The sequence below is a fragment of the Portunus trituberculatus genome, chromosome 50 (genome assembly GCF_017591435.1).
Source record: "Portunus trituberculatus isolate SZX2019 chromosome 50, ASM1759143v1, whole genome shotgun sequence".
NCBI lineage: Eukaryota > Metazoa > Arthropoda > Malacostraca > Decapoda > Portunidae > Portunus > Portunus trituberculatus.
Genome location: NC_059304.1, coordinates 9,646,478 through 9,672,999, shown reverse-complemented (window position 1 = coordinate 9,672,999; position 26,522 = coordinate 9,646,478). Strand labels below are relative to the sequence as shown.

General features: G+C 37.8%; 2 protein-coding genes across 4 annotated transcripts in view; one reads left to right on the top strand and one right to left on the bottom strand.

Moving 5' to 3' along the window:
- LOC123499834 (SPRY domain-containing protein 3-like) overlaps positions 1–23,543 on the top strand; it is a 31,831-nt gene extending 8,288 nt beyond the window's left edge. For 2 of the 3 annotated variants that reach the window (XM_045248369.1, XM_045248368.1), the window contains exons 2-10: positions 13,719–13,989; positions 14,097–14,221; positions 16,481–16,562; positions 18,191–18,338; positions 18,551–18,736; positions 19,174–19,323; positions 19,830–20,008; positions 20,122–20,386; positions 22,417–23,543. In XM_045248369.1, the coding sequence (XP_045104304.1) occupies positions 13,784–13,989; positions 14,097–14,221; positions 16,481–16,562; positions 18,191–18,338; positions 18,551–18,736; positions 19,174–19,323; positions 19,830–20,008; positions 20,122–20,386; positions 22,417–22,551 (1,476 nt within the window). In that variant the 5' untranslated portion in view covers positions 13,719–13,783 and the 3' untranslated portion in view covers positions 22,552–23,543. Of the gene's footprint in view, positions 1–13,718; positions 13,990–14,096; positions 14,222–16,480; positions 16,563–18,190; positions 18,339–18,550; positions 18,737–19,173; positions 19,324–19,829; positions 20,009–20,121; positions 20,387–21,805; positions 21,977–22,416 lie in introns of those variants that run through there. The other variant, XM_045248370.1, reaches the window with a different exon arrangement.
- A 1,856-nt stretch (positions 23,544–25,399) lies between these two features.
- Positions 25,400–26,424, bottom strand: LOC123499879. The gene is made up of 2 exons (XM_045248414.1): positions 25,782–26,424; positions 25,400–25,614 (listed from the first exon to the last, which is right to left on the bottom strand). The coding sequence occupies exons 1-2, from the start codon at positions 26,422–26,424 to the stop codon at positions 25,400–25,402; spliced, it is 858 nt and encodes a 285-aa protein (XP_045104349.1).
- Positions 26,425–26,522: the final 98 nt, after the last annotated feature.

The window sequence follows — 26,522 nt, the reverse complement described above, 5'->3', positions numbered from 1 at the left end:
TTGCATTATGTTCCAGGTACAGTAAGCCCCTGCACTTGACGAATCTCATCTTGGCGAAATTCACTTTTTGCGGTAGGGTGGCAACGGACCACCGAGTGCAAGCTTGGCGATTTGAATTCAAACTTGGCGCCGCACGGCGAGCTACACAGCTCCCCGGTGACGTCAGACCTCTCTCTAAACCTATCAGAACGCAGTGTGAGAGTCCCCTTCAGCCATTTTGTTTGTTACCCTCTGTTCTGCTATTGTGGGGACGAATTCTGGCAATTTAATGCCAACATATCCTCTACCAGTGCAACAGGTGCTACCAGTGGAGGTAAGGACAATGGTGGTGGCGGCAAGGACGAAAGTGGGCAAGGGAATTGAGTGGAAAAACGGTAGTTACAGCCTTTATATCATGTCTTATTAGCTTTATTAATTGTTTAGTGGTCTGTTTTGTACGTGTGTTCTAATATGTGAAGGCAAAAGATTTTATTTCAGCTCAAAAAATGGTATTGTAGGGGTCAAAAGAGGGACTTTGGCAATGACCAAAATTATTTAGCTGGTCACTCTATACGGTATGTCGTTTACATATACAGTAAGCCCCCGCACTTGGCGAATTAATTAGTCTGGCAAAACTACCGCCAAATGCGAATTTCGCCAAGCACGAGTTCTTTATACCATAAAAATTAACTAAAAAAATAGTTAATTTTTATGGTATAAAGAACTCGTGCTTGGCGAAATTAGCATTTGGCGGTAGTTTTGCCAGACTAATTAATTCGCCAAGTGCGGGGGCTTACTGTATATGTAAACGACATACCGTATAGAGTGACCAGCTAAATAATTTACTGGGGATCCTTGTGATTCAACAGTTCGCAGTTCAAATTATCAGCAATTCGAGCTCAGTTAATTAATACCCAATCCTCAAGGTTCGACTGACTGACTCGCCAATTCAACATTCATATCTCGCATGCCACCCACCCGGTCAAACCCGCCAGGCAGAAGTGTAAACCGATGCTACCCTGTGTCATCACTAAGGGGGCGTCACACTATCACTTCTCCGTCAACTTTTTCTGTCATCTTTCTGAAGACTGTCAACTTTTGTTGATGCTGGTCGTCACACACAAGCTCGCTTCCGCCTTTGTCGCGTTTGTCAACTGTAAACAAATATGGCGGCCTCTTCACCCCCAGCAAGCCGTTCCTATTTTTTTCGTTGCTATTTTTGGCCTTTAATAATTTCTGTGAGAAACTCTTCAGACAGCTTTGTCCACTCAAAAACAACAGAGCTGCTCATCTTGACGCTAGAGGAAAACGTGCATTTCGTCTGACTCAAGACGACGGAAAGCCACCTCCAGCCCCAGCCCTAAGAAGCACAATTTCCTGTCTTTCAAAAATAAGCTTGAGCTTATAAGAAAGTGTGAGGCAGGTATAGCTCACAGTGTCGTTGGAGTGCAAATGGGTGTCCCTAGATCACCAGTATCAACAATTTGGAAGAACAAGGACAAGTAACGCGAGACCACTGCAAGTGTTTTTATTTCCAAAAATGTACTGTACAGCACCCTAATGTGTTTAATAAAAAAATAAAAAAAATTGATATAAATGAAGCCTTTAATAGTACAGTAAGTCCTTGTTATACGGTACATATGCGTTCCTGAAAACCTTACCGCATGTCGAATTTACCGTATACTGAACCTATTATAACATGTAATAATAGGAAATACATTCCAGCACGTCAAAAGTCACCCTTATAGAAATGAAAATACATAAAAATAATAATTAAAAAAAAAGTAAAGTACTGCACAAAAGAAGTAAACAAAAGGTTTTTATTTACCTTTCACTCGCCATGTATTCTATCAGATGATGTCCTTCCCGAGGCTAAGGGACAGTAGGGATTTCAGCCCTTAAAACTCATCTTCCGCCGAGTGGGCAGACAAGGACAAGACATCGTCGTCTGTACTGTCGGAAGCAGATATAGAAGGGCCAGCTTTAGAAGTATCGGCACGTTTCAATGGTTTGAAGAAAGAGGATATTGAGGAAGGGCCAGCTGTAGCAGGGTTGGCAGGTGTGATAGGGACAGCATGTCTGACTGGCTTGAAGAACGAGTAGATGGAGGTCTGTTTAGTTTTTCTTGTTTTTTCATCATAGATTTCTTGATAAATCTTGACACTTTTCTCTACGTCATGAGTCACTTTGCTACTCCTGGCAGGATTTGGGTCACATTCCTTCAGAGTTTCCAGAGCTTTTTCGATACCACCGAGACATTCTCTAAGAGTTTAGTTGTCCACTGATCACACCGATGTCGTTTTCAGCGAAGCCTGGGAAGTCATGCGCGCATTCTGGCCATACTTTATTCCATGCCAAGTTCATGGTAGACATCTTCACTTCGTCCCAAGATGATTTGATGTTATCTAAGGTGTGCATGATGTTATACGACTTCCACCATTCAATGATAGTGGGTCTGCCAGGCCCATCTGTGCCTTTATCAGTTGCTGCATGGTTTGCCGCCTGTAGTAGGTTTTCAGTCTTTGCTATGATTATTATGAATATATTTGTGCTTACAGTAGACCCTTTAATATTCCATTTATTCATCTAATTAGTAATGCATGTAAGTAATATGTAATGCAGTTAAAAAAAAGGGGGGGAGGGGAAGGGTGGTCAAGTTAAAGTCTGTACTGTCACTGGCACGCCAAGTTCATGGTAGACGTCATCACTTTGTCCCAAGATGACTTGATGTTATCTAAGGCATGCTTGATGTTATATGACTTCCACCATTCTCTGATAGTGAGCTTGCCAGACCCATCTGTGCCCTTTATCAGTTGCTGTATGGTTCGCCGCTGGTAGTAGTTTTTTAGTGTTTGCCATGATTATTATGAGTATATTTGTGCTTACATTAGACCCTTTAATATTCCATTTATTCATCTAATTAGTAATGCATGTAATTAATATGTAATGCAGTTAAAAAAAAAAAAAAGGGAGGGACGGGAAGAGATAATAGGCTCCAAGGGTGGTCAAGTTAAGTCAGTACTGAGTGGCGGGGAGGTGTGGCGTGGATGACGTCATCACCCCTGCTCCCCCGCGCTGGGCCTTCTCGGATGACATGAGCGGATACTGTATCTGTGAATTTTTCTTACCGTATATCGAACCGAGGGTAGTAATTTCCAAATACCGTAACAGTGAATTTACCGTATAAAGAACTACCGTATAGCGAGGACTTACTGTACTGATTTAGTTTACTTTAGTGTTCTTTAGAGGTTATAGTGATGTTTTGAGGGGATTTAGGCTGGAGGTTTGTCCCTATCCCCCCTAATTCTTAAGTATCTTATGGGAAAAAATTGCTTCACTATTTGAATAAACGCTGATTCGACCGCCCTAACCCCGTCGAATTGCGAGAATCCCCTGTAATTGCTGATGATGCAAAATTTTTTAAGAGTAATGAGGACCTAAAAAGACTGTTTGCTACTGCAGGAATACAGTAAGTCCTCCTTATACGGCACTTCATTGTCCGGTAAATTCACAGTTACGGTGTTATGTAATTACTACCCTCGATTCTATTTATGATCAGAAAAATTCACATACGGTATCCGCTCGTGTTTTGTTTACACCGTACCGTAGCGGCACCACGCCGCGCGGCCACCACAACAATCAGTTTCTTCCCGCGTTTCCCTCAGAACATAAGTGAAGTCCTTACGGCGTGTTTTTCGTGGATATTATGAGTAAGGGCTGAAATCCCTACTGTCCCTTAGCCTCAGGAGGGACATCATCTCATAGAATATGTGGCGAGTGAAAGGTAAATAAAAACATTTTCTGTTTATTTCTTTTGCGCCGTACTTTACATTTTTTTTTTATATGATTTTTTATGTATTTTAATTTCTGTAGGGGTGACTTTCGACGTGCTGGAACACATCCCCTATAATTACATGCTATAATGGGTTTGGCGTACAGTAATTTTGATTTGCGGTGAGTTTCAGGAACGCACATGTACCGTATAATGAGGACTTACTGTATATGGACAAAATTTATGAGTGGATTAAGAAGTGGAAGTTAGAATTCAATGCCATGTAATGGAATTAGGAAAGAGTAAGAGAAGACCATTATGAATCTATTTGATGGGAGAGGAACAAAGAATGAAGGCTAGAGAAGAAAAAGATCTGGGAGTGGTTATACAAGAAACTGAGTCCCAAAAAACACATGGATAAAATATTTGGAACAATGTATAAAACGTTGACTAATATTAGGGCAGCATTTCATCACCTGGTTAAGGATATGGTGAAAAATATTATTACAACCATGATATGTCCTTAAAAAAGGAAAAGAAAAAATTAGAACGAATCCAGAGGATAGCTACAAAGATGGTGCTGGAACTAAAGGACCGAACATGAAGAAATGCTGAAGGAAATGGGACTGCCAACCTTACAAGAAAGAAGAGAAAGAGGGGACCTAATAATAATGTATAAAATAGTTAATGGCATTGAAAAGAGAGACAAACAAGACCTGGTGCTGGTGGTAGAAGCTGGAAGTACAAGAGGACATGCAAAGATGAGGAAGAGGCAGTGTGTGAAGGATATTGGAAAACACAGTTTTCCACCTAGAACAGCGGAAAAATGGAATGCATTAGAGTGATGAAATTGTTACAGCACATAATGTGCATAGTTTTAAAGAAAAAATAGATAAATGGAGATATGAGTCACGCTTGAACCCTGTACAATGCAACTAAGTAAATACAGTTAGATAAATACACACACACCGCAGGCATCGTGCCATTCACACGCAGCTGAGCAGCTCGCAGAGAATAACTACAAAAGGAGTTGGAGACTGGCTTAGCCTAGCACATATGTACGGGGGGAGAGGGGGCCATAGGTTCTCCTGTCTCCAAATTAGATAAGTATTGAGACATATATACGGAAAGAATAACGAGAGAGTGATGGAACAGAGTAGTGCTGCCAGGCGTATGGCGGAATCAAAACACACCATCGTGTGAAAGCCAACTGTACATGGAAACTCCAGTTGGTCTAAGGAAACTAACAGATAATATTATGGACAAGGATATTTCGGGATTCAAGGACAAACGAGGTAATATGAGAAGGCTAATTAATGTAGAAAGGGAATTAAGTTTTTCTCGCCCCTCCAACTGCTTACTCTGTATAAGGGCCTTATCTGTCCCTGTATGGAGTACTCTTCGCATGTTCGGGGGGGTTCCAGTCACACAGCTTTGCTTGATAGGGTGGAATCGAAAGCTCTTTGTCTCATCAACTCCCCTCCTCTGACTAACTGTCTTCAGTCTCTTTCTCACCGCCGAAATGTTGCATCCCTTTCTATATTTTATCGCTATTTTCATGGTAACTGTTCTACTGATCTTGCTAACTGCATGCCTCCCTCCTCCTGCGCCACGCTGCACAAGGCTTTCTTCTTCCTCTCATCCCTATTCTGTCCAACTCTCTAATGCAAGAGTTAACCAGTACGCTCAATCATTCATCCTTTCACTGGTAAACTCTGGAACTCCCTCCCTGCATCTGTATTTCCAAATTCCTACAACTTGTCTTCTTTTAAGTGGGAGGTATCGAGGCATTTGCTCCCCTAATTCTAGCTGACGGCACTTTTTGTACTCTTTGGAGAGCCAGCGCTCAAGTGGGCTTTTTTCTAACTTTTTTTTTTTTTGCCCTTGGCTGGCCCTCTTCCCTACGTAAAAAAAAAGAAGAAAAAAAAAAAAAAAAATATATATATATATATATATATATATATATATATATATATATATATATATGAAGGAGGTGATGTCGAGTCTAACGGACAAACAGGACTGACTAATAATGGAAAACACAGACCTGAAATTGAGATTTGCAGAAAGTGAGAAGGTCAGTGCAATAAATCAGGGATTGAAAGAGGAGATACAAGAAATAAAGAAACAAGATGACATACAGGCAACTCCCGGTTAACGAATGTTCACACAGCGAAATTTCGCTACAACGAACGTTTCCTTTTGCTACCATCTGCTCGTATGACGAACACCAAACTCGCTTTAACGAAATTTTATCCTGGCAATTTTTTCCAAGTTTGAAAGCCCCACCGTATCACACAAGCCGACAGGCTTTTGAATACACCAGCGCCTCTCATAAACAAAATGCACTCCACTCACTCTCCCTACCCTTCCCCGCTCTTAATAGTTCAAAACAATAACAGCGTCCAGCATCATCTCGTCTTCTGTCACTCAACATGCCACCAAAACGCCCTGCAACCAGCCCTGCAATGTCACCTAATGTTGCTAAGAAGACCAGGAAGTTTCTTACTCTCTAAGTGAAGCTAGATATTATGCACAGACACGAGAGAAGCGAGAAAACTAATAGCATTGCTCGCCACCATGGCTTGACTCCATCTAGTGTATCTACTATTTTCAAGTCAGCAGACTCTATTAACCCTTAACATACGGTGATTGTTTAAGGATGATTGTAGCGTCATGTGCGGAGAGGCGGAGATCATTCCAGTAATCATGATTTTTCCGCACAAAACTTTTGAATCTCTTCCCCTCATTATTGGTCCTGGGACAAGTGGAGGTATCTGGCATCTTTTCTTGCTTGCCTCTTCGAGCCTTGAGACATATGTTCCCTCACAATAGATCATCTTTTCCCATTTCGAGGCGACATCTGGCTATCCCCATGACCCGGAGGGAGGAAACGGTACTCCGAGTGATGTTATGTCAGTGTTACTCGGTAGTGACATTGAGGACAGTGATGAAAATGAAGACGGTGATTTTTTTATTGAGACAGAAAAAAGTGAAGACTCCAGTAGTGATTCTGATAGTGATCTGGAAGACAGAGACCAACCCTAACAGCGACGTTCATAAACCTCCTCACGTACTCCCCTCGAGCAATGCGCTGGTGTGTGTCACCCTTGGTTACCTCTACAGGACTGTGCTTGTCGGCCAAGTCACATAAATCCCATTGCTAATAAGAGTTGCCAGATTCCAGTTATTATAGAAATCCACAATACTTGTAATATGTGGTTTCTTTTTCTCTTTCTGTTTTGCACATCATTTCATATATCTGAGTTCGAATTTCATGACATGAAAGTGCAAAAGTTCCTACTTTTACATCAAATTCAAATGCCTGAAAGAAGAGAGAGAGAGAGAGAGAGAGAGAGAGAGAGAGAGAGAGATGCGCTGTGTTATCGGAGCTTGGGGGATATTTCTTAGTGGCGGGTTCTGCCACGGGGTTCGGGGAGAATTTTTCAATATGCAATAACTTTGCTCTCAGAGGTAATAACATGTTGAGAACTACATCATTGTACTCAGAATAACACAAAGAAATATGCTTTTATAAGGAAAAAAATCTTTTGGCATTTTTGACAGGTGTGATTTTTCCTTGCTGTAACAGATGAAAAGTAAATCAACTCCCCATACTTTAAGGGTTAAGAAGGCTGGTGAGCCTGTATCTTCTTTGCAAGCTAAAAGAACCACAGAACCCATGACTCTGCAATGGATAAAATGGAAAGCCTTGTGTAAATGTACATAGGTTTTGTATGCGGTACAATGATGCGCCCATTGTTTACATTCCACAAGTTGCCGGCTAGCGTTTTTCTCACTCCACTCTCCCTCCCTTCATAAATTTAAGATCTTCAACATTATAAAGTTATGTACATACATACATTAATGTACATTATAACGACTTAATCTTAAAATTAAACTGCTTAAATGTTTAACTTCATAATTTTTATTTTCATTAAACCTTTTACTCTACTATGATGCACTCTCGCTTTGTTTATTCTCAATGGAAGTTCAAGCCAGGGGTCAAACTTGTTATAATTGGTTCACTTAACGAAAGTTCATGCAAGGAACGTTTTTTTAGGAACGTAACCCATTCATTAAGCGGGGATTGCCTGTACTAAAAGCCACATGTCAAGATTATGAAAGCTCCTTAAGGAGCTTGCAGGTTAAAGTGTAGGACAGGATTGTGGACAGGACAGAAGATGGATTGGATGAAAACAGGCTGAAGGAACTGCGAAATGAATGGAAGCAGGAGCAAGAAGAAGAAAAAGTAAAATTTTCAGAGGTAAAGAGACAAATTCAGGAGAACACAGAAGTCACTAATTGAAGCTATTAAAGAGAAAGAAGACCTGGTGTGGGATACCGTGGATAAGAAAAAAAGCTTCGTAATTTTTGGGATGAAGAAAAAGAGAAATCCAAATAAATTCACAAGAGAATGTGAAGAGAGAGAATTACCCCAAACTGTTTTCAAATGAGTACAAGACAGCGCACAAGAATTAGACCAGGAGATGGAGGAAGTGATCAGGCTAGGAAGATACAGTGAAGGAGGTAGGAGACCAATGAAAGGTGAGAATGAGATCCCAAGTGGCTGTAGAGGAAATTATGGCTAGGAAAGGGAAGCTGGCCGATGATACTGAACACAAGGATATATAGATAAAAAGAGATATGAACTTAGGGGAGAGGGAAAAGAAGAAAGTGCTAAGAAGTGAAGCTAAGGAAAAAAAAACAAAAAAGGGATAGAGATAGAGAAGAATTTATACTGGAGGGTTCTGGATATGAGACTAAAGAAGTGGTACCTAAAGAAAAAAGAGGAGGTTGTGGAGGAGGCAAGAAATTAAGAGTGACTTATACAAATATAGATGGTTTGTTATCAAGCATATTGAAAGTTAGGGATTATTTGAAAGAGAAAAAGCTGGATGTAATGTGCATCGTTGAAACAAAATTGAGAAGAGGGATCCATGTCAACTTTAAAGAGGAGGGATATAATACCTGGAGGAGAGACAGGAAGGATAAAGGGGGAGGAGGAGTGCTAATAATGGTTCGTGATAATATATGTGTGGAGAATGTGCAATATGGTGAGGACAAAGTGGAAGTAATGGGAGTAACTATCAAAACAAGATTTGAAGAAGAGAAACATTATAGTTACATATGTTCCACCAAAGACTAATACATGGGGAACAGAAGAACATAAAGATATGCAAAGAGAGGTATAAAGTAAGTGTCTAGATAACATGGTAAGAAGAGAGAGAAAAATACTTTTACTTGGAGACTTTAACTGCAAAAAAGTAAGCTGGAGAGAAATGGAAGTAATGGATAATGCTGGACAGTGGAGTGAGAAAGTGTTGCAGTTGACTATGGTTAATGTTATGTATCAGTGGGTGGAGGAGTCAGGAAGGTACATGGGGGAAGAAGAGCCATCGTTGTTTGACCTAGTTTTCACAAAGAAACCAGAGCCCTCTCCAATCATACAATACCTTAGTCCAATGGGGAGAAGTGATCATGTGACATTAGAGATGCAAATTCAGGAGGAAGATGAGATAAGTTACAGAGAGGACTATAAAAGAGAGAGATTAAATTATGCAAGAGTGGATTTTGAAAAATTAAGATCTATTTTGCTGATATTGAGTGAAGTAATATTATGTACAGAAAGACAGTACAAGGGAAATATGACATATTCTTACAGAAATATAATGAAGTAAAAAAAAGTTTGTATATGTTTATAGAGTTAAGAAAAAAAATAATAACGCTAGATGCATTCAAGCAAAAAAAAAAAAAGGCAAAAGATAAAGCGTGGAAGAAACTTATAAAGTAGAGAAATGACTAACAGACGGCAGTACAAAGATGCCAGAAATGAATATATTAGAGTAAGGAGAGAGGAAGAAAGAAACTTTGAGAAAGATGTAGTGAATAAAAGCAAAAATGAACCCAAACGTTTCTATAAGTTTATTAACGATAAAACAAAGAAGAAGGAAACAATTGAAAAAATAATTAAAAAAGGGAAGACATACCAAACAGAGAAGGAAATATGCGAAATAATGAATGAGAGCTTCAAAACTATGTTCACTGCAGAAGATGATTTCACAGAACCTATTAGGACATGGAATTGCCAAGAATTACAGGAGATAGCAGTGTACAAAGGATATTGGAAGATTATTGGATAAGTTGGAAGTCAGAAAAGCAATGGGGCCAAATGATGCATCAGGCTGGGTGTTAAAAGAATGTAAAGAGCAACTACTGGATCCAATTTGGGAAATAATTTCAAGTTCAATAAATGAAGGGAAAGTTCTACTAGAATGAAAGAGAGCCAACGTAATACTGATATTTAAAGGAGGAAAGGCAACTGAACCACTAAACTACAGACCAGTGTCACTTACAAGTGTCTTAGGGAAGTTATGTGAAATAATTATCAAAGAAAAGTGGGTTAAATTTCTAGAAGAGTAGCAAATCATATCAAACAGACAATTTGGGTTCAGGACAGGGTGGTCATGTGTATCAAACTTATTAAGTTTCTACTTGAGAGTTATTGCAGGATTTAAAAACAGAGATGGATGGGTAGATACAGTATACCTGGATATTAAAAAGGTTTTTGATAAAGTCCCTCATGGAAGACTACTTTGGAGACTAGAGAACATAGGAGGACTGCAAGGAACTTTGCTCGAATGGACAAGAGATTATTTGAAGGATAGGGAAATGAGAACTGTGATTAGAGATACATACTCAAATTGGGGTAAAGTAACTAGCGCAGTGCCACAAGGGTCAGTGTTAGCCCCCATTTTGTTTCAGATTTATGTAAACAACATTCACGTTGGGATAAACAGTTATATGAATTTATTCACTGATGATGCAAAGCTGCTAAGAGTTATCAAAACCAGAGAAGACTGTCTGCTGTTGCAGGAAGATATAAACAAGATCTATGAGTGGAGCAGTAAATGGAAATTGGAGTTTAATGCCAAGGAATGTCACATAATGAAACTAGGAAAGAGTAAGAGAAGACCAGTATGGAACTATTTGATGGGAGAGGAACAAATAATGAAGATGATGACGTCATCCACGTCACACCTCCCCACCACTCACAGTACTGACTTTAACTTGACCACCCTTGCAGCCTATTATCTCTTCCCCTTTCCCCCTTTTTTTTTTAACTGCTTTACATATTACTTACATGCATTATTAATTAGATGAATAAATTAATATTAAAGGGTCTATTTTAAGCACAAATATATTCATAATAATCATGGTAAACACTTAAAGCCTACTACCAGCAGTGAACCATGCAGCAACTGATAAAGGGCACAGATGGGCTAGGCAAGCCCACTATCAGAGAATGGTGAAAGTTATATGACATCAAGCATATCTTAGATAACATCAAGTCATCTTGGGACGAAGTGAAGACGTTTACCATGAACTTTGCGTGGAATAAAGTATGGCCAAAATGTGCGCATGACTTCTCCCAGGCTTCTCTGAAGATGACATCGGTGCGATCAGAAATGACATAGTAAATCTGTGCCATAGGGCTGACTTCGATGAAGTTGATGATGATAATGTTCAAGATCTTTTGGAAAGCCATGCTGAACCTCTCTCAAATGATGAACTTAACAGTGCTACATCTGGCCCTTCCACATCTGCTTCCGACAGTGCAGACGACGAATTCTTATCCTCATCTGCCCATTCAGCAGAAGATGAGTAAGGGCTGAAATCCCTACTGTCCCTTAGCCTCGGGAGGGACATCATTTGATAGAATACATGGTGATTGAAAGATAAATAATAAAAAAAAATTATTTCTCTTGTGCAGTACTTTATTTTTTTAATTTAATTTATTTATTTATTTTATTTTATTTTTATTTATTATTTTTTTTATGACTATTTTCTTGTATTTTCATTCCTGTAGGGGTGACTTTTGACGTGCTGGAATGCATTCCCTAGTATTACATGTTATAATGGGTTCGGTGTACGGTAATTTCGATTTGTGGTAAGGTTTTCAGGAACGCATATGTACCGTATAGCAAGGACTTACTGTAGTTGAAAGAGTACAAGAGAGAGAGGGATGGGTTGACTGTATTTATTTGGATTTAAAAGAAACGTTTAATAAAGTACCTCAAGCAAGATTACTGTGGAAGTTAGAGAAGGGTGGCTTAAAAGGAAGCACATTGAGATGGATGGAAAATTATTTGAGGGGGAAAGAAATAAGAACGGTAGTTCAAGATATGAAGTCCAAGTGGAGAGCAGTAGAAAGCAGAGTGCCGCAGGGGTCAGTATTGGCGCCAATACTTTTTCTCATATATATAAATGACATACCAGAGGGAGTAAACAGCTATATAAATCTGTTTGCGGACAATGCGAAACTGTGCAGATTTATAAAGCAAAAAGAGGATTGTGAAATACTGCAGGAAGACCTAAATAAGATCTGGGAATGGAGTGAAAAGTGGGAGATGGAATTCAATGTGGACAAAAGCCATGTCATGGAAATGGGAAAGAGTGAAAGACGATCAGTGGGAATCTATAAGATGGGAGATGGAGTAGAACTGAAAAAAGTAAAAAAAGGAAAAGGACTTGGGAGTGACGATGGAAGAAAACAATCAACCAGTAAGCCATATAGATAGAATTTTCAGAGAGACATATAATTTGCTAAGGAATATTGGATTAGTATTTCATGACATGGACAAAGAAACGATGAAGAAACTGATAAGTACTATAATAAGATCCAGATGGGAATATGCACGAGTTGTGTGGACCCCCATAAAAAGAAACACATAAGGAAGTTAGAGAGACTACAAAAAATGGCTACAAGAATGGTTCCAGAATTTGAAGGGATGACATATGAGGATCTACCAACCCTGGAACAGAGAAGGGAGAGAGGGGATCTGATACAAGTTTATAAATTGATCAACAGAATGGATAAAGGGGATAATGAGAAACTGATCCTGAGAGAAGAATATGACATTCAAAGCACAAAATCACAGTAAAAAACTTAGGAAGGAAAGATGCCTGAGAGATGTTAAAAAATATAGTTTTCCCGCAAAGATGTGTTGAGACTTGGAACAGTTTGAGTGAAGAAGTGGTGTCAGCAATGAGTGTGCATAGTTTAAATGAAAAATTGGATAAGTGTAGATATAGAGACGAGGCCACACAAGCGTAAAGCCCAGGCCCTGTAAAACTACAACTAGGTATGTAAATACACACACACACACACACACACACACACACACACACACACACACACACACACACACACACACACACACACACACACACACACACGTGCTTTGGTGCCATTATTTGTTTATTTTGTTTTAAATTTTGATACATACATACTTTGTCTTGTAGTGATTTCATTCATGACCTTGGATACATTTCTTTTTGAGATAATTATCAACCATGAGTAAATGACACAGTTGTATAATACACACCAGATACCTGTGCTCCTTATGATCATAGGAAAGGTCATAGACTCTGTATATGGAGTCTATAAAAAGGTATAAGATGTAACTTAACTTGACGTTTTTTGATGTTTGAAATTTGCATCCTTTCCATCATATACTTGATTTTATTTATATCTAATTGGAATTTTGTGTTTACAGGCTCATCTTCACCCTTATTCGAGGCTCCATCTTTTGGAGGCTGAGATATCCAATAGCTTTCTTTTCACATTTATAACATAAAGAATAGATATTACATTGAACTTTGTTTTGTCAAATAATAAGGACTTAACTAAAAGTACATAACATACATTCATAGTATGTAATTACGTACTAGAAAATGAATTGTGAATGTTCATACAGACTTAATTTCATATTTGCAACATGGATATTGGCATAGCGATACTGTGTTACTATCCTTTCTTTGTTGGAAGTTTTTAGATTATTAAATGTTCAAGCACTGCTATGGAAATCATATCAAGAGGTTGTCCTTGTAAGGGCTTTTTGGTTAAGTGGTTTTGTGTAATATTCAAGACATTCATTAGTAAGATATTCTAACTGCATTTCAGAAGCTGAGAGTGTGGATCTAGGAGAAAGAGGACAGAGGTGCAGAGGCTTGGACGTAGCCAGCCTGATGCTGAGCTGCGTACACCCGAACCTTTTTGTCCTCTTCAAGAAGCTCTTTGGTGTTGCCCCCCCACCGGGTGACTCAGAGGCAGACATGTATAATAACTTGAGTCCACAGTGGCCCTTTGTAAGACAGCGACACCCTGCAGAAGTGCAGGGTGCCAACCACAAGGTGCGGGCTGAAAGAATAACTATAGAAGGGGATATCTTAAGGTCAGTATCATATGCTAATTGAAATGGATTGCATCATTGCTTTACTGTACTTAAATGATATTTGTCTGTAATCTTTACATTACTATTGTTATTATAATTTTCAACAGTTACAGTGAAGAGGAAGAAGAAGAAAGAGTTGGGGTATATATAGGAGAAATGCCCATCTCTCCAGACCACAATTACTTTGAGATTGAAATTCTAGACATGGGAGCACAAGGAGCCATATGCATTGGTGAGTACCACAGGGATTATCATGTTCCATCATAGTTGACAGATATTTTATTAAACTATGTAATGATCTCCATTAAAAGTGCAGTGTGATGCCTACTGTATTAAAGTAGCAAACACAAATCTTCTTCAGTATTTTGGTATATTTATACATCATTAAGATATAAGTTCAGAATACCATTTTTGTCTAGATTCACTGTAATTTATGTAATTATAATGCCCTTGATATGTAGTTCAGTTGTAAATTTACTGAACACTGCATAAAGAATGTTGTTCATTTAGACCAAATAGGAACTCTTAAGTACAGATTCAGTAAGTCTATAGAAGGATTGCATGTGGTTCTTGTCTAGGAAGCCAAAAGTATGATCTATCTCCAGTTCCAAGGAGATTGTAAAACATATGCATGTTTTAGGGACTAGAATTTATGGAAACAGGTCATAAGTAAATAGTTTATGCATTAATTGTAGTACTCAGGTCAATTTCTTTCAACTCATAGTAGCAGCATCATTAGTTTTACTTGCTTGTATACTCACTTGTTTTATCCACATTTTTATACTTACATCCTTGTGTTTAATTAACATTTCAATTCTTCTACCAGGGACTGCAAATCTTCTTAGGTGCTTATGTAGATGCAGGATCAGTAGCAAGCCACTTCCTTTTTAACTATGAAATGTGAACAAGTACATTGTATATGTATTAAATATCCTTTGTTATTTCAATTTGTTTGTGTTAATTTTTCAATAGACATAATATTGAAAATGTTGGGACACAGTAATGGATGAGGTACAATGGAGAATGTGTGCATTTTCTAAATTGTGCTATGCTTGCTCCTTTGTCTTTGATTCTCACAAAGTGTGCCAGAAACCTGCTACCTATGCCAGAATTTCTTAATTTGTTACTAAAAAGAAAAATTCTGTCATTTTTATTTTTATTTTCCAAAACTGCTGGGCTTCATGCATTGTGCGAATCTGAGTTTGCTGCCGCTGCATAATGCCTGTGCATTGTTTGTTGAACATCATAGTCACTTGTTTGATACAGTGTTAGATATCAATGTTGCCTTGCTTTTTGTATCAGGAATATGCTTATTGCTCATGGAGTAATGCAGTTTATGTGTTTTCAAAACTTGAACCTAGGTGTTTATTCACCTGAATTATTGAAAAATGTAACATACCTTTGGATCTTGCATTCATCTTACTGCTTTGTTGATCATTTGCCAAAATGATCAACAAAAATGAATGCAAGATCCACATCCAAGACCCACCATTGCCTGTTTATTTTCATAGCTCACCAGATTATCTGAACTCATGTTTATATGATCCATTAACTTAGATCACAGCTTTGGGGATAGAAATTAGAAACTCATGTAATTTTTAGAAATAACACTGAAGAGTCTACCTGCACCAGCACAGTCTGTGACCTCTGTGTCTCTATTAGTTTTAGGTGCACATGGATCTCAATATCAAATGTGAAATAAGATAATATCATGGAATAAGCACCAGCACAAGACTCTGGCTCCCTTTGATTCATGACACTAGCATGTGACATTAACATATTTGATATGTAGTGTAAATGTTTGATATCTTTATTGGTTGATGGGACAAAAATAATCTCTTAGCCTTCTATTACTTGTTTATTACATATTTGTATAATTTCTTTAATCAGTATCTCTGTGTGCAGTTTCTAAGTGCTACCCTTGTGAAAAAAAATTTCACTTCAGGTATTTGTTGGACACTATTAGCTGGTAACTTGCTCTATTCATCCATTGTCTGTGCATCCCTGAATCATTCAAATGAGGCTACATTTTAAGCTGTGAAAGGATGAGTATATATATATATATATATATATATATATATATATATATATATATATATATATATATATATATATATATATATGATTTGGGAAAAAAAGAATGGTAAGCAAATGTAATTATGTAGTTAGGGTTATAATACGCAACAGGCCCAGATTTTGACTTAAACTAGTAACAACTGCATGCACTCATTAGTTAACCCTGGAAAGCTAACTGCATCACCATATGTATTACAAGTGAAGAAGTCAAGCCTGTTTACATTGGTTGGAGATGGTCAGTTGAAAGACAGGCAACAAGCAAGCTTCCCTTATTCTCCTCACTTAACCTTAATGTTTTGCATGCTTTCTTTACTGGAATTCTTAATCGTTAAGGGCATACTATAAGTTGTCTTATTGAAATAATTACAGGTCTCTGTATAACATGGAAGGTGTTAAGTATAGATTGAATCTTTAGGTCTGTGCTCTGCTAAGTATCCATTGCACAAGTTGCCAGGATGGGCAGTAGACAGTGTGGGCTACCATGCTGATGATGGCAAGTAAGTATTTTTGTACATATATTAAGCATATTGCAGTCAGACCCAGAGAGCTTAGTATTTAGAGAAGGCAGGCCATATGCTAGGAGTGGTAGTTCAGGACTGTTACTGCCACTTAATAAGGAGGGTGTTGCTTTGAATGGTAACATTAGTTACTAAAATAGCCCTTGTCTTTTTTTATGCTTATTAATGGAAGATGGGCAGCTCCAATTACCTAAAAATAATAATTAACATCTTTACCAATTATATATATATATATATATATATATATATATATATATATATATATATATATATATATATATATATATATATATATATATATATATATATATATATATATGATTATCTTTCCTCCTTAAAATCTAGGGATATAGAATGCTTGAATTCTGTCATGTGTTATAACAGATTTCTTCAAAGGATCTAAAGCAAATTTTCAAATCCTCTCCCCTTGAAAGTTAAATCCCCACAAAAATATAAATAAACAAAAATCTTGTTTTATTTAATGTTCTTATTATGATACTTTACTTTGTTATATATTTATTAAGTTCTTCAGCTTCCTAATGTTTTTAGATTTCATTATTGTATTTGTGGAAAAATTATATATTTTTTAAATAGAATTAACTCATTTTATCTTTTTAAATAATAAATGGATTAATATATTGTAGAATCTTATCAGATCTTCATAGATGCCTTGTAGACCATACTCTATGAAGTTTTTAACTAATACTGAGCTTAGATAAAAGCATTTACATTAAAAGTAGATTTTATTATTTATCTCTTCATTGCCATCAGGTGTTAACATTATCACCATCTGGGATTTGCCTGATCCTGGCTGAGGCAGGGAATCTCCCTGGCCAGTGTCTGATAAGCCAGACAGATATGCACTATGCAATGTTGCATAGTGAAAAATGTGAAGGCTAAAAATCAATGTTATATTGGCTTTATAATTCCTTTTATTAGGGATATTTTCCTTTTTCTAGTCATAGATGGAAACAAAAATGTACAATAGGATTTGTATATTTCATATTATACATAAAGTAATATGCATCTCATTGAGAAGTTCTTGCATGGCAAAGAATGTAAGGCCAATCAAATTGTTGATTAAGCATGCAACAATGATGCCTTTCTTTGGATGCTGGTTGCATGGAGTGACTTTGTGGAATCTTAAAGGAGATATTCCAAGAGGCTTAAGAGAAGACTTGGTGATGCATGAATAGTGCACTAATGATGTGACTGTCACTGGTGGGCTGCAATCTCAACATATAAAAGGCTGAATATCAGACACATTAAGTTTGCTTCACTTTGATTGATGAAGGATATAAGGATATATATATATATATATATATATATATATATATATATATATATATATATATATATATATATATATATATATATATATATATTCATTTATTTATTTATTTATTTATTTATTTATTTATTTATTGTCTTTTTTTATGCTTAAAATAATAGCTATTTTCATTGGTTTCATATAAACTGGAGATACATAATGAATATTGGGCTTTTAAGAAAAAAAAATTAAATAATTTAATTTTATGATTTTCTATCATGTCTAATATTTGACATGAAACCAGTCATGATATTAATTGTACACTTACACATTGTAGACTGTACAAGGCTTGGCCTAGAGGGACAGTGTTTGGGCCACGGTGTGGCGCTGGAGACAGGATGGGCTGTGGTGTGAAATATGAGCAACTGTCTCCAGGAAGTGATCCATCATCCGTCCCTGTGTTTTTTACCAAAAATGGAAAAGAAGTGAGTTTCATAATCATATATACATGCCTATAGTATGAATATATTTGAAATATATTGAATATGTGATCTGTTGTGTTTATCTCTTAGAGCATTTTTGAAGAAAGCATCAAATGTAGCAGTGGAATGAGTATAAATTGCAGAAAATTTGAATTTGAAAAAAAAATAATGTAATATTTATTTGGATATTTAAGTGACTAATATTGTACTTCCAGATTGGTGTAGTGATGGTTCATGTGGCTCGTGGAGGGCTGTTTCCCTGTGTTGGGCTGGCTGCTGCCGGTGATGCTGTAAGAATTGTTCCTCAGCTCATCTGGCCTCCAGATGAAGACACACACATGTCTGTCGACTCCATGGAGGAAGAGTGGCTTCGTCTTCATGATATTCGGCTAAATGGCCAGGTTAAATTTGTCTTGCTTTTTAATTTGTATTTAGATGAGTTGTTTTGTTGTTCAGTTTTGGTAGCAGTGGTTTTGCAGCCTTTTATAAATAGGTGATACAGTACTGTCTTTGAAATAATTATATCCATTCACATCATACCCATAACAGACATAGATTTTGAGAATTTTGAAGTGATGGCTTTCATGACAGTTGTAAGTAGCTGAATTTTGACCTTTGGCTAACACCACATACCAGTTTCTCTCTTTCTAGTTCAGTTATATAATACCAGTTGAGCTTCTTGTCTTACTCACTTTGTTCCTTTTTCTTAATAAATCTTGATATGTCTCAATCTTTTGAAAAATTTTTGCAATGTAAATTTAACATGTCAATTGAAGTCTCAAAAAACTGTGAAAGAAGGGTTTCCAAATTAAGTAAGTGATTTCTTGTTTTCTTCAAGATGCTAGAGTACTGTGGACGAGGGAAAAGTCTCTTAGACGTGGGTCTTGCTCAGGCCCGTGTTCCCCTCAACACTACTTGCCATTATTTTGAGATGGAAATTGTTGATCCAGGACGCTCAGGTTACATTACCATAGGACTTACAAAAAAGGTATGCTATTTATATAACTTAGCCACACATGAAGCAGTATTTAGAGAAGAGCTTAGTGATGCCTTCACTGACTTCTATATTTTGAAGTCAATGTCAGTGTTAATTTAGAATATATAGTAAACAACTATCACAAATGAATGATATAGATTATAGCAGGTTTCAATTTGTAAACATCACAATTTCTAATTTTATGGGAAAGCATGTCTACATTGTGTTTGTGCATATGGACAGAGATTTATGTGTAAGTTTCCTAGTAATTGTAGATGTGTTTATCTCATGCTAATATGACACGTGGGAACATAGAAATTGGATACTGATATTGGACACCGAAGCTGGTTTTGAAAGTTAACAGCTTAGAAAAGATGGAAAGAAAGACATATCTTATATCATTTTTTGGTCAGAGCAAGTAATATTACATTTCATCATTGATTTCTTTAGATGAGCATTTGATGACTTATCACTAATCATTAGTTTGGTCATTCATGTAATCCTAATAATGTACACAGGAGTATCCCAAATATCGACACCCCGGCTGGAATAGAGGAAGTATTGCTTATCATGCTGATGATGGAAGAGTCTTCACTGGGAAGTCCATTGGCTCATTGTTTGGGCCTCGGTGCCACAAAGGAGACATTATGGGGTGTGGCATCATATTCCCAAGAGACTATGTTTGTAACTATGATAGGTAACGTAACTTTTCTTCAGAGTTTATACATACATATATAAAATAATAATAATGTCAAAGTGATTAAATATGTATGTATACACAAGGCAATTAAGTGCAGTGTCCTGCTTCAGTGAAGGAGGAAGCATGGAGGAAGAGAGTCCAGAACCCCTGGAATGTGATGATCTCCTGGAGCATTTCTTACACTACCAGCAGCCAGCAGTGCCAGCCCTCTCCCCTCTATATCCTAACCGTCATCACCGCCACCACCATCACCATCATCATAACCATATTCTTACTACTGATTCTGAAGATGATGAGGATGAAGAAGAGGAGGAAGAAGACGAGGAGGATTCCTTAGAACCTTCACGTAGACAACATTTAGGAGGGAAGGTCCAGGTAAATGAGGTTTTGCTTACTTATAAATGCTAATCTGATACTTAATTTACTGCCATTGTATTGTTTAATCATAAGAGTATCATGTTGTGTAAAAGTTACCACACAGTTTATGACAGTAGGGTTTTGGGGTTCAATCCCAAGGTAGGACAAACAGAATGGTAGTATGCTTATATTCTAGACCATATTACTTAACAATCCTGAAGTATCAAATGTAAATTGGATGGTGTGCCCTGCATCCTGGGTGTTTGAGTTATGCTGATACATCTACCACGGCTTTCATATGTGGTACAATAACATAGATATATTTATCTCAAAGGAGAAAATTTCAGCTTGCATAAGGTATCTAAAAGATCTTTTTAGGCTTCAATATTGACTATGTTTCATCCTCGGTGAGTGCCATTAACCTAAGTATTGGAGACCTTAAAGGTTTAAAACTTTGTCATTGTACATATGTATTTATTTCATAAATTGCAAAATTATGATCAACTTGACTATTATCTTTCCATAACACCATATGTTTACTTCATTGTACTGCTGCAGTTCTTTAACTACACTCAACCCTCTGCTATCGTGCCTTCCACTATCGTATTTTACTGTTATTGCACATACTTAAAAAGCTGCACATATTTCTATATCGCACATGAAATTACTGCTATTGTGTGCCCGTCATTCAGAAACTTCCAGGTTATGATGTCATGTGATAATTAAGTTTCTCTATATACTTTTATTAAGAAATAGTTCTTCTACCCATCCACCTTAACTTCTAATCGTCCACCATGAGGTACTGTATTTGATGGCATATAGGATGAACCTTTTTCCAGTGCTTTTACCTACCCTAACTGCATGCATCATTATTTTATTGCTGGCATTATTATCATTACCAGTATTGTCATAAAAATTAAAGAAATCTAACCTGTGAGGCTGTGATATGTTTGCAAATATCAGCTGATTGTCACTGGCTCAATGCCATCTAGCAGAGAGGAGTAATACCAAGTTCGTCATCATAAATAAATACATCAACACCATCACTGTTATGGCAGCAGGAGGAAAAAGATATATATATATATATATATATATATATATATATATATATATATATATATATATATATATATATATATATATATATATATATGCATACACACTATTGAGAAATAGTTTTCCACATATTTCCTCAATCTACCCATCCTACCTTAGGTCCCAACCATTCACAATGAGTATTTGATGACATATAGGTTGCACCTTTTTCCAGTACTTTTACCTACCCTGACTGCATGCATCAATATTTTATTGGTGGTATTATTATCATTACTAATATTATCACTTTAAAAACAAATTATGGGAAAAGTTAAAGTAATCTAATTTGTGAGGCTGTGATGCATGTTTATAAAATATCAGCTGATCACCACTCTGATTCAGTGCCATCTAGCGGTGAGGAGTAACACCAAGATCATAATTATAACAAAACGCAACACCATCACCATTATGGCAGCAGGTGGAAAAAGCTTGAGCTACACTACACAATCTCCTACAAATTAGAAGTGATATATTATACCAAAGAACATGACAATAGAACAGTAGCAAGGGTTTTTGGCCCACCACCTATGGAAAAAATGGTAAGTGTCTGGCAACAGCAAGCGTTTTGTTCATGTTGTTATTACGATTGCTCTTATTATGTTGTTATTAAGATTCTTGATAAGGTAAGTTTTTTATATAGTATTTATTTTAGTATAAAAACTGGGTAAAAATGACAAAAAATGACAGCTTCCTACTCCTAGTGTCAATTTGAATTATTACCATAGGTTCTTCACTTTGGCTATCACGGTTTTGGCTATTTCACAGTGATAGATGCACCAATTAGGCATGATAGCGAAGGGTTGAGTGCATATAGTTAAAATTTTACTCAATCAACCATTGTAATGCGATCAGGTTCTGATATTTCTAGTTATGACAATGTAACAAACTATGACATTCACAACATTCACTTTTTTTGGTGGTTTATTTATAAAGAATGATTCTTTGCATGGCAGGTATTTTTTACAAGGAATGGCCAGATGATTGGACGCCGTGAGGTGGAATTGCCCCGAGGTGGATTCTTCCCAAGCATCAGCATGGGAAGTGTCAATGAAAGAGTCAGGGTCAACCTTCGCCCTCTCACAGGCTAACTAGTCCTCCCCAGCAGTGAGTGTAGAATCACTATGATGTGATCACTATGATGTGATTAGGTTATATCATCCATCAGAAAATTTACCTATCAACATGTCACGGGTTTCAGCAGGATATATGCAGTTGCTTTAATTAGTAATCGGTGTAGATTAGAAATTTACTGAGCAGTACATACACATTTGGTTTTTACTAGTTTGTCTGGTGATTTTCTCCCTGTCATGTATTGGTCATGGGACTCACAGCCAGAGATTAGTGTGTGCTGCAAGATGTGAGAGGAGAATGCTGACAACAGGACACTATAGGACAGCCTTTATTGTTTGATAGCCATGTGTTATGAAATACTGCATTTGAGAAGTATTATTTGCATTCTATTGAGATTGAAACTTGTATTTTTCTCCTGGATAACTTTCATTTGATGGTATTTGAGAAATTATAAAGAAATGTATTCAGTGATGTCAGTCAGTGTGTGTATCTCACTCTTATGTATATTTAATGAAAGTACCTGGATATTCAATAACCATTTTTGTTATTCAAAATATCACATTAAGTAGAGAGTCACCTAGCATGTTGCAGGGTATTTATATCATGTAATCAATCAATTGTGATAGTTTTTAGCACAAAAATATGTGTAATGTGTTGCATATATTTTTACAGATAAGCAAAGTTTAACATTATGCTTCCTCTCAATCAGAAGACTTTTTTTTTATTAGTATGCTTTCCAGAAGTTATAAGTGTTCCTTTATCTTCTTGGCAGGGATGCTTAACATTTGAGTCGTGCATGTGTTCCTTCCTGCCTAGCTGTCATGTCTTTGTGTGCAGGATGTGCTGTTGCTCCTCTGGGAGTTAGTCACCTTTCATACTCTGCTGAGGTTTAGTTTCATGGCTGTAATGCTATAATGTATTTTACCCAAATATCCCTTTTGTACTTATCCCATGAATTTTCATGGGTAGAATATGAACATAAGGGCATATATAGTGAATCATATTTAGATATTTTTTGTTTAATATGCTAAACACACACACACACACACACACACACATATATATATATATATATATATATATATATATATATATATATATATATATATATATATATATATATATATATATTACAGGGATTTCTCAATTTATGCAAGGGATACATTCCTGAAGGGATTGTGTAATGTGAAAATTGCATAAAGTGAACATGATTACTGAACTACACTGTGTACTGTTATAGGTTACACTATATATATATATATATATATATATATATATATATATATATATATATATATATATATATATATATATATATATATATATATATATATATACACAGTACTGGCGGGGGCGCAAGGCGCGGGTGCGGCAACAACCTGTTGCATGTGGGGAGAAGATAATTAATGGGGTAAAATATGGGTTACTCACCAAAATTAGTAGTTAATTGGGTAGCCTTTCTTCTTCTTGACCTTCTCCAGGCGTGTGGGAAGAGAATCAGCTAGATGTTGAAGGTGTTCCTCATCAAGATTATCCCAAATATCTTGAATAGCTGACTTAAGGCGATCGATGGAAGATGTATCCTTATCTTGCAGTCGACGCTTGATGATTGCCCAAAGATTTTCAATGGGGTTAAGGTCCGGTGAATTACCAGGCCAAGGTGCCAGTAACTCAACCCCACAAAAATCAAACCAATCACTGATCAACTTAGCTCTGTGGCAAGGTGCACTGTCTTGCATGAAAATATCAGCCTTGCACTGCAACATGCACTCATCAAGTTCATCCAAAACTAACTGAAAATAGTTAATTTGATTCATCCGAATGTTTTTAGGTAAGAACACTAGCTTGCCAACACCGTGGTATGAAAAACACCCCCACACCATAAGCGAGTCTGGATGTTTCACGGTGTGCTTGGTGTAGCGTGGGTCGGTAGGGTCGCTCCCACGGCGTCGGTACACTCTCCCTCTCTGGTTATCAGTAACCTCAAAGCTAACCTCGTCAGACCACAACACTGTACGCCACTTGTCAAGGGTCCATTCACGGTGTTCAGCCACAAAACGCAGTCTATTTACTCTGTGGGCACGTGTTACCCATGGCTTAGGCACAGCACGGCAACTTCGGTATCCCAGCACTTTCCTCAAGTAGTCACGTAGTGTTCGTTCCGCCACTCCAGCCAACAGACGTGGGTTCCTAGACTTAAGTTCCTTACTAGTTATACGAGATTCGACCTCAAGCTGCCTCCGTATAATGTTGAGAGTCCTCTGAGATAGTTTGGGCTTAGGCCCTGCTGGCTTGTGTGGTGGTGGGACCTTCACGCCTCCTCCCGAGCGAAATTTCAAAGTCCAACGTTGAACAGTTCTCAGTGCTAGTCCGGTGTGAGCAGCTATTTCCTTGTTTGTTTTATTCTCTATTACTAAAGCACCTATCACTGATATTTGAGAGCTATTTAAAAGCTTTCTAGGCCCCATGCTTGGCTGGTAAAACAGCAAGATCGTAGGCACGTGAACGCTAAAATGCGACAGAAAAATGGCCACTCGACGCTCAAAACCCACCACCACGAGGGGTAATTAATCACTGAGGCAAGTTTTTTTTGTTTCCTATAGGCAACGGTCCCAGTAACCTGCCAGATGTCGCTAGATTCCGAATCCCCGAGTAAATAACGGACTTATAGGGGTTACAAAGAATTTGGTGGTGGCGGAAGGCGCGGGCCCCTTCGCGCATTCCGCCACCGCCAGTACTATATATATATATATATATATATATATATACAGTGGGCGCAAAAATAAAGTTTACCCTATGCTTTTTTGGGTTATAAAACACGAAAATAGGTTTAAAGTTCGTTATATTGTGTCCTTATTGATACAATTAGTACTTTGTCATGTTCCCTCGAGTTTTGAGCACCTGTTCGATCCGCTTTGGCATAGATATTGCTAAATTTTCTAAGTATGAGACGTCCATTGTCACCCACATCTTCTTCAGAGCCTCCTTCAGGGGGACGATTGATGTTGGGCGCGACTTGGCTAGGTCGTTTTTCATCTTGTTCCAGGCGTTCTCAATGGGGTTTAAGTCAGGGGAGTTACCTGGCCAGTCCAAAACCTTGATGTTTTGCTCATCAAGGAATTGTTTTACTGCTCGGGACTTGTGTGCCGGGGCTCCGTCGTGCATGAAAAATTCCGTGCGTGAATTTCATATGCGGGAGCAGGTGTTCCTTCAAAACATCGATGTAATTGGCTCCCTTCATGGTTACGTTCTTTGGAAGGAAGTAGAGACCTCCCTGCCCTCTTCCCACTGAAACAGGCCCATACCATGACGCTATCTGGGTGTTTAACTGTCTTGACCGTGTAGTGGGCGTCATATCTGCTCACGGTGCTGGGCCGCCTTACCAAGCTTGAGCCACCCCTGACGAGCCGAAACGTGCTCTCGTCACTCCACATCACACTTTTCCATTGCTCAGGTGTCCAGTCACGGTATTGCTTGGCAAACTGCAGTCTCTTCTTCCTCATGGTGTCTGTGAGAAGCGGCTTCTTGGCAGCACGGCGGCAGGGCAGGCCGAGGTCTTTTTGCAAGCGGTGTTGCAACGTACGGACAGCGACATCTTGGAGCAGGTCTGGGTGTTTTTTCTTCAATTCTGCTGCTGTAATGGATGGATTTTGCTTCAGCTCTCTCACCAACATCTTGTCAGTCCTCTCTGAAGTTTTTCTCTTGCGCCCACATCCCAGTTTGCGAGGTGGTAACGTGCCGGTAGGCAGGGACGCAGCGGACTTTTTAAGCTTGAAGAGGGACACTCTGCTGACATTTAATTCGGCAGCAACGTGCTTCACCGGCATTCCCTGCTCTATTAGGGCAAGGGCCCGGGCCTTTTCTTCCATTGTAAGCTTCTTCCGACCCATTGTGATGCTGTGGTAGTGTTTGGTGTGGTTTTGTGTTTGGTGCGTGGGCGGGAAAGTGAGGGCCCGTGGGGCAGTGCATCATAGGCGTGCTCTCCTTC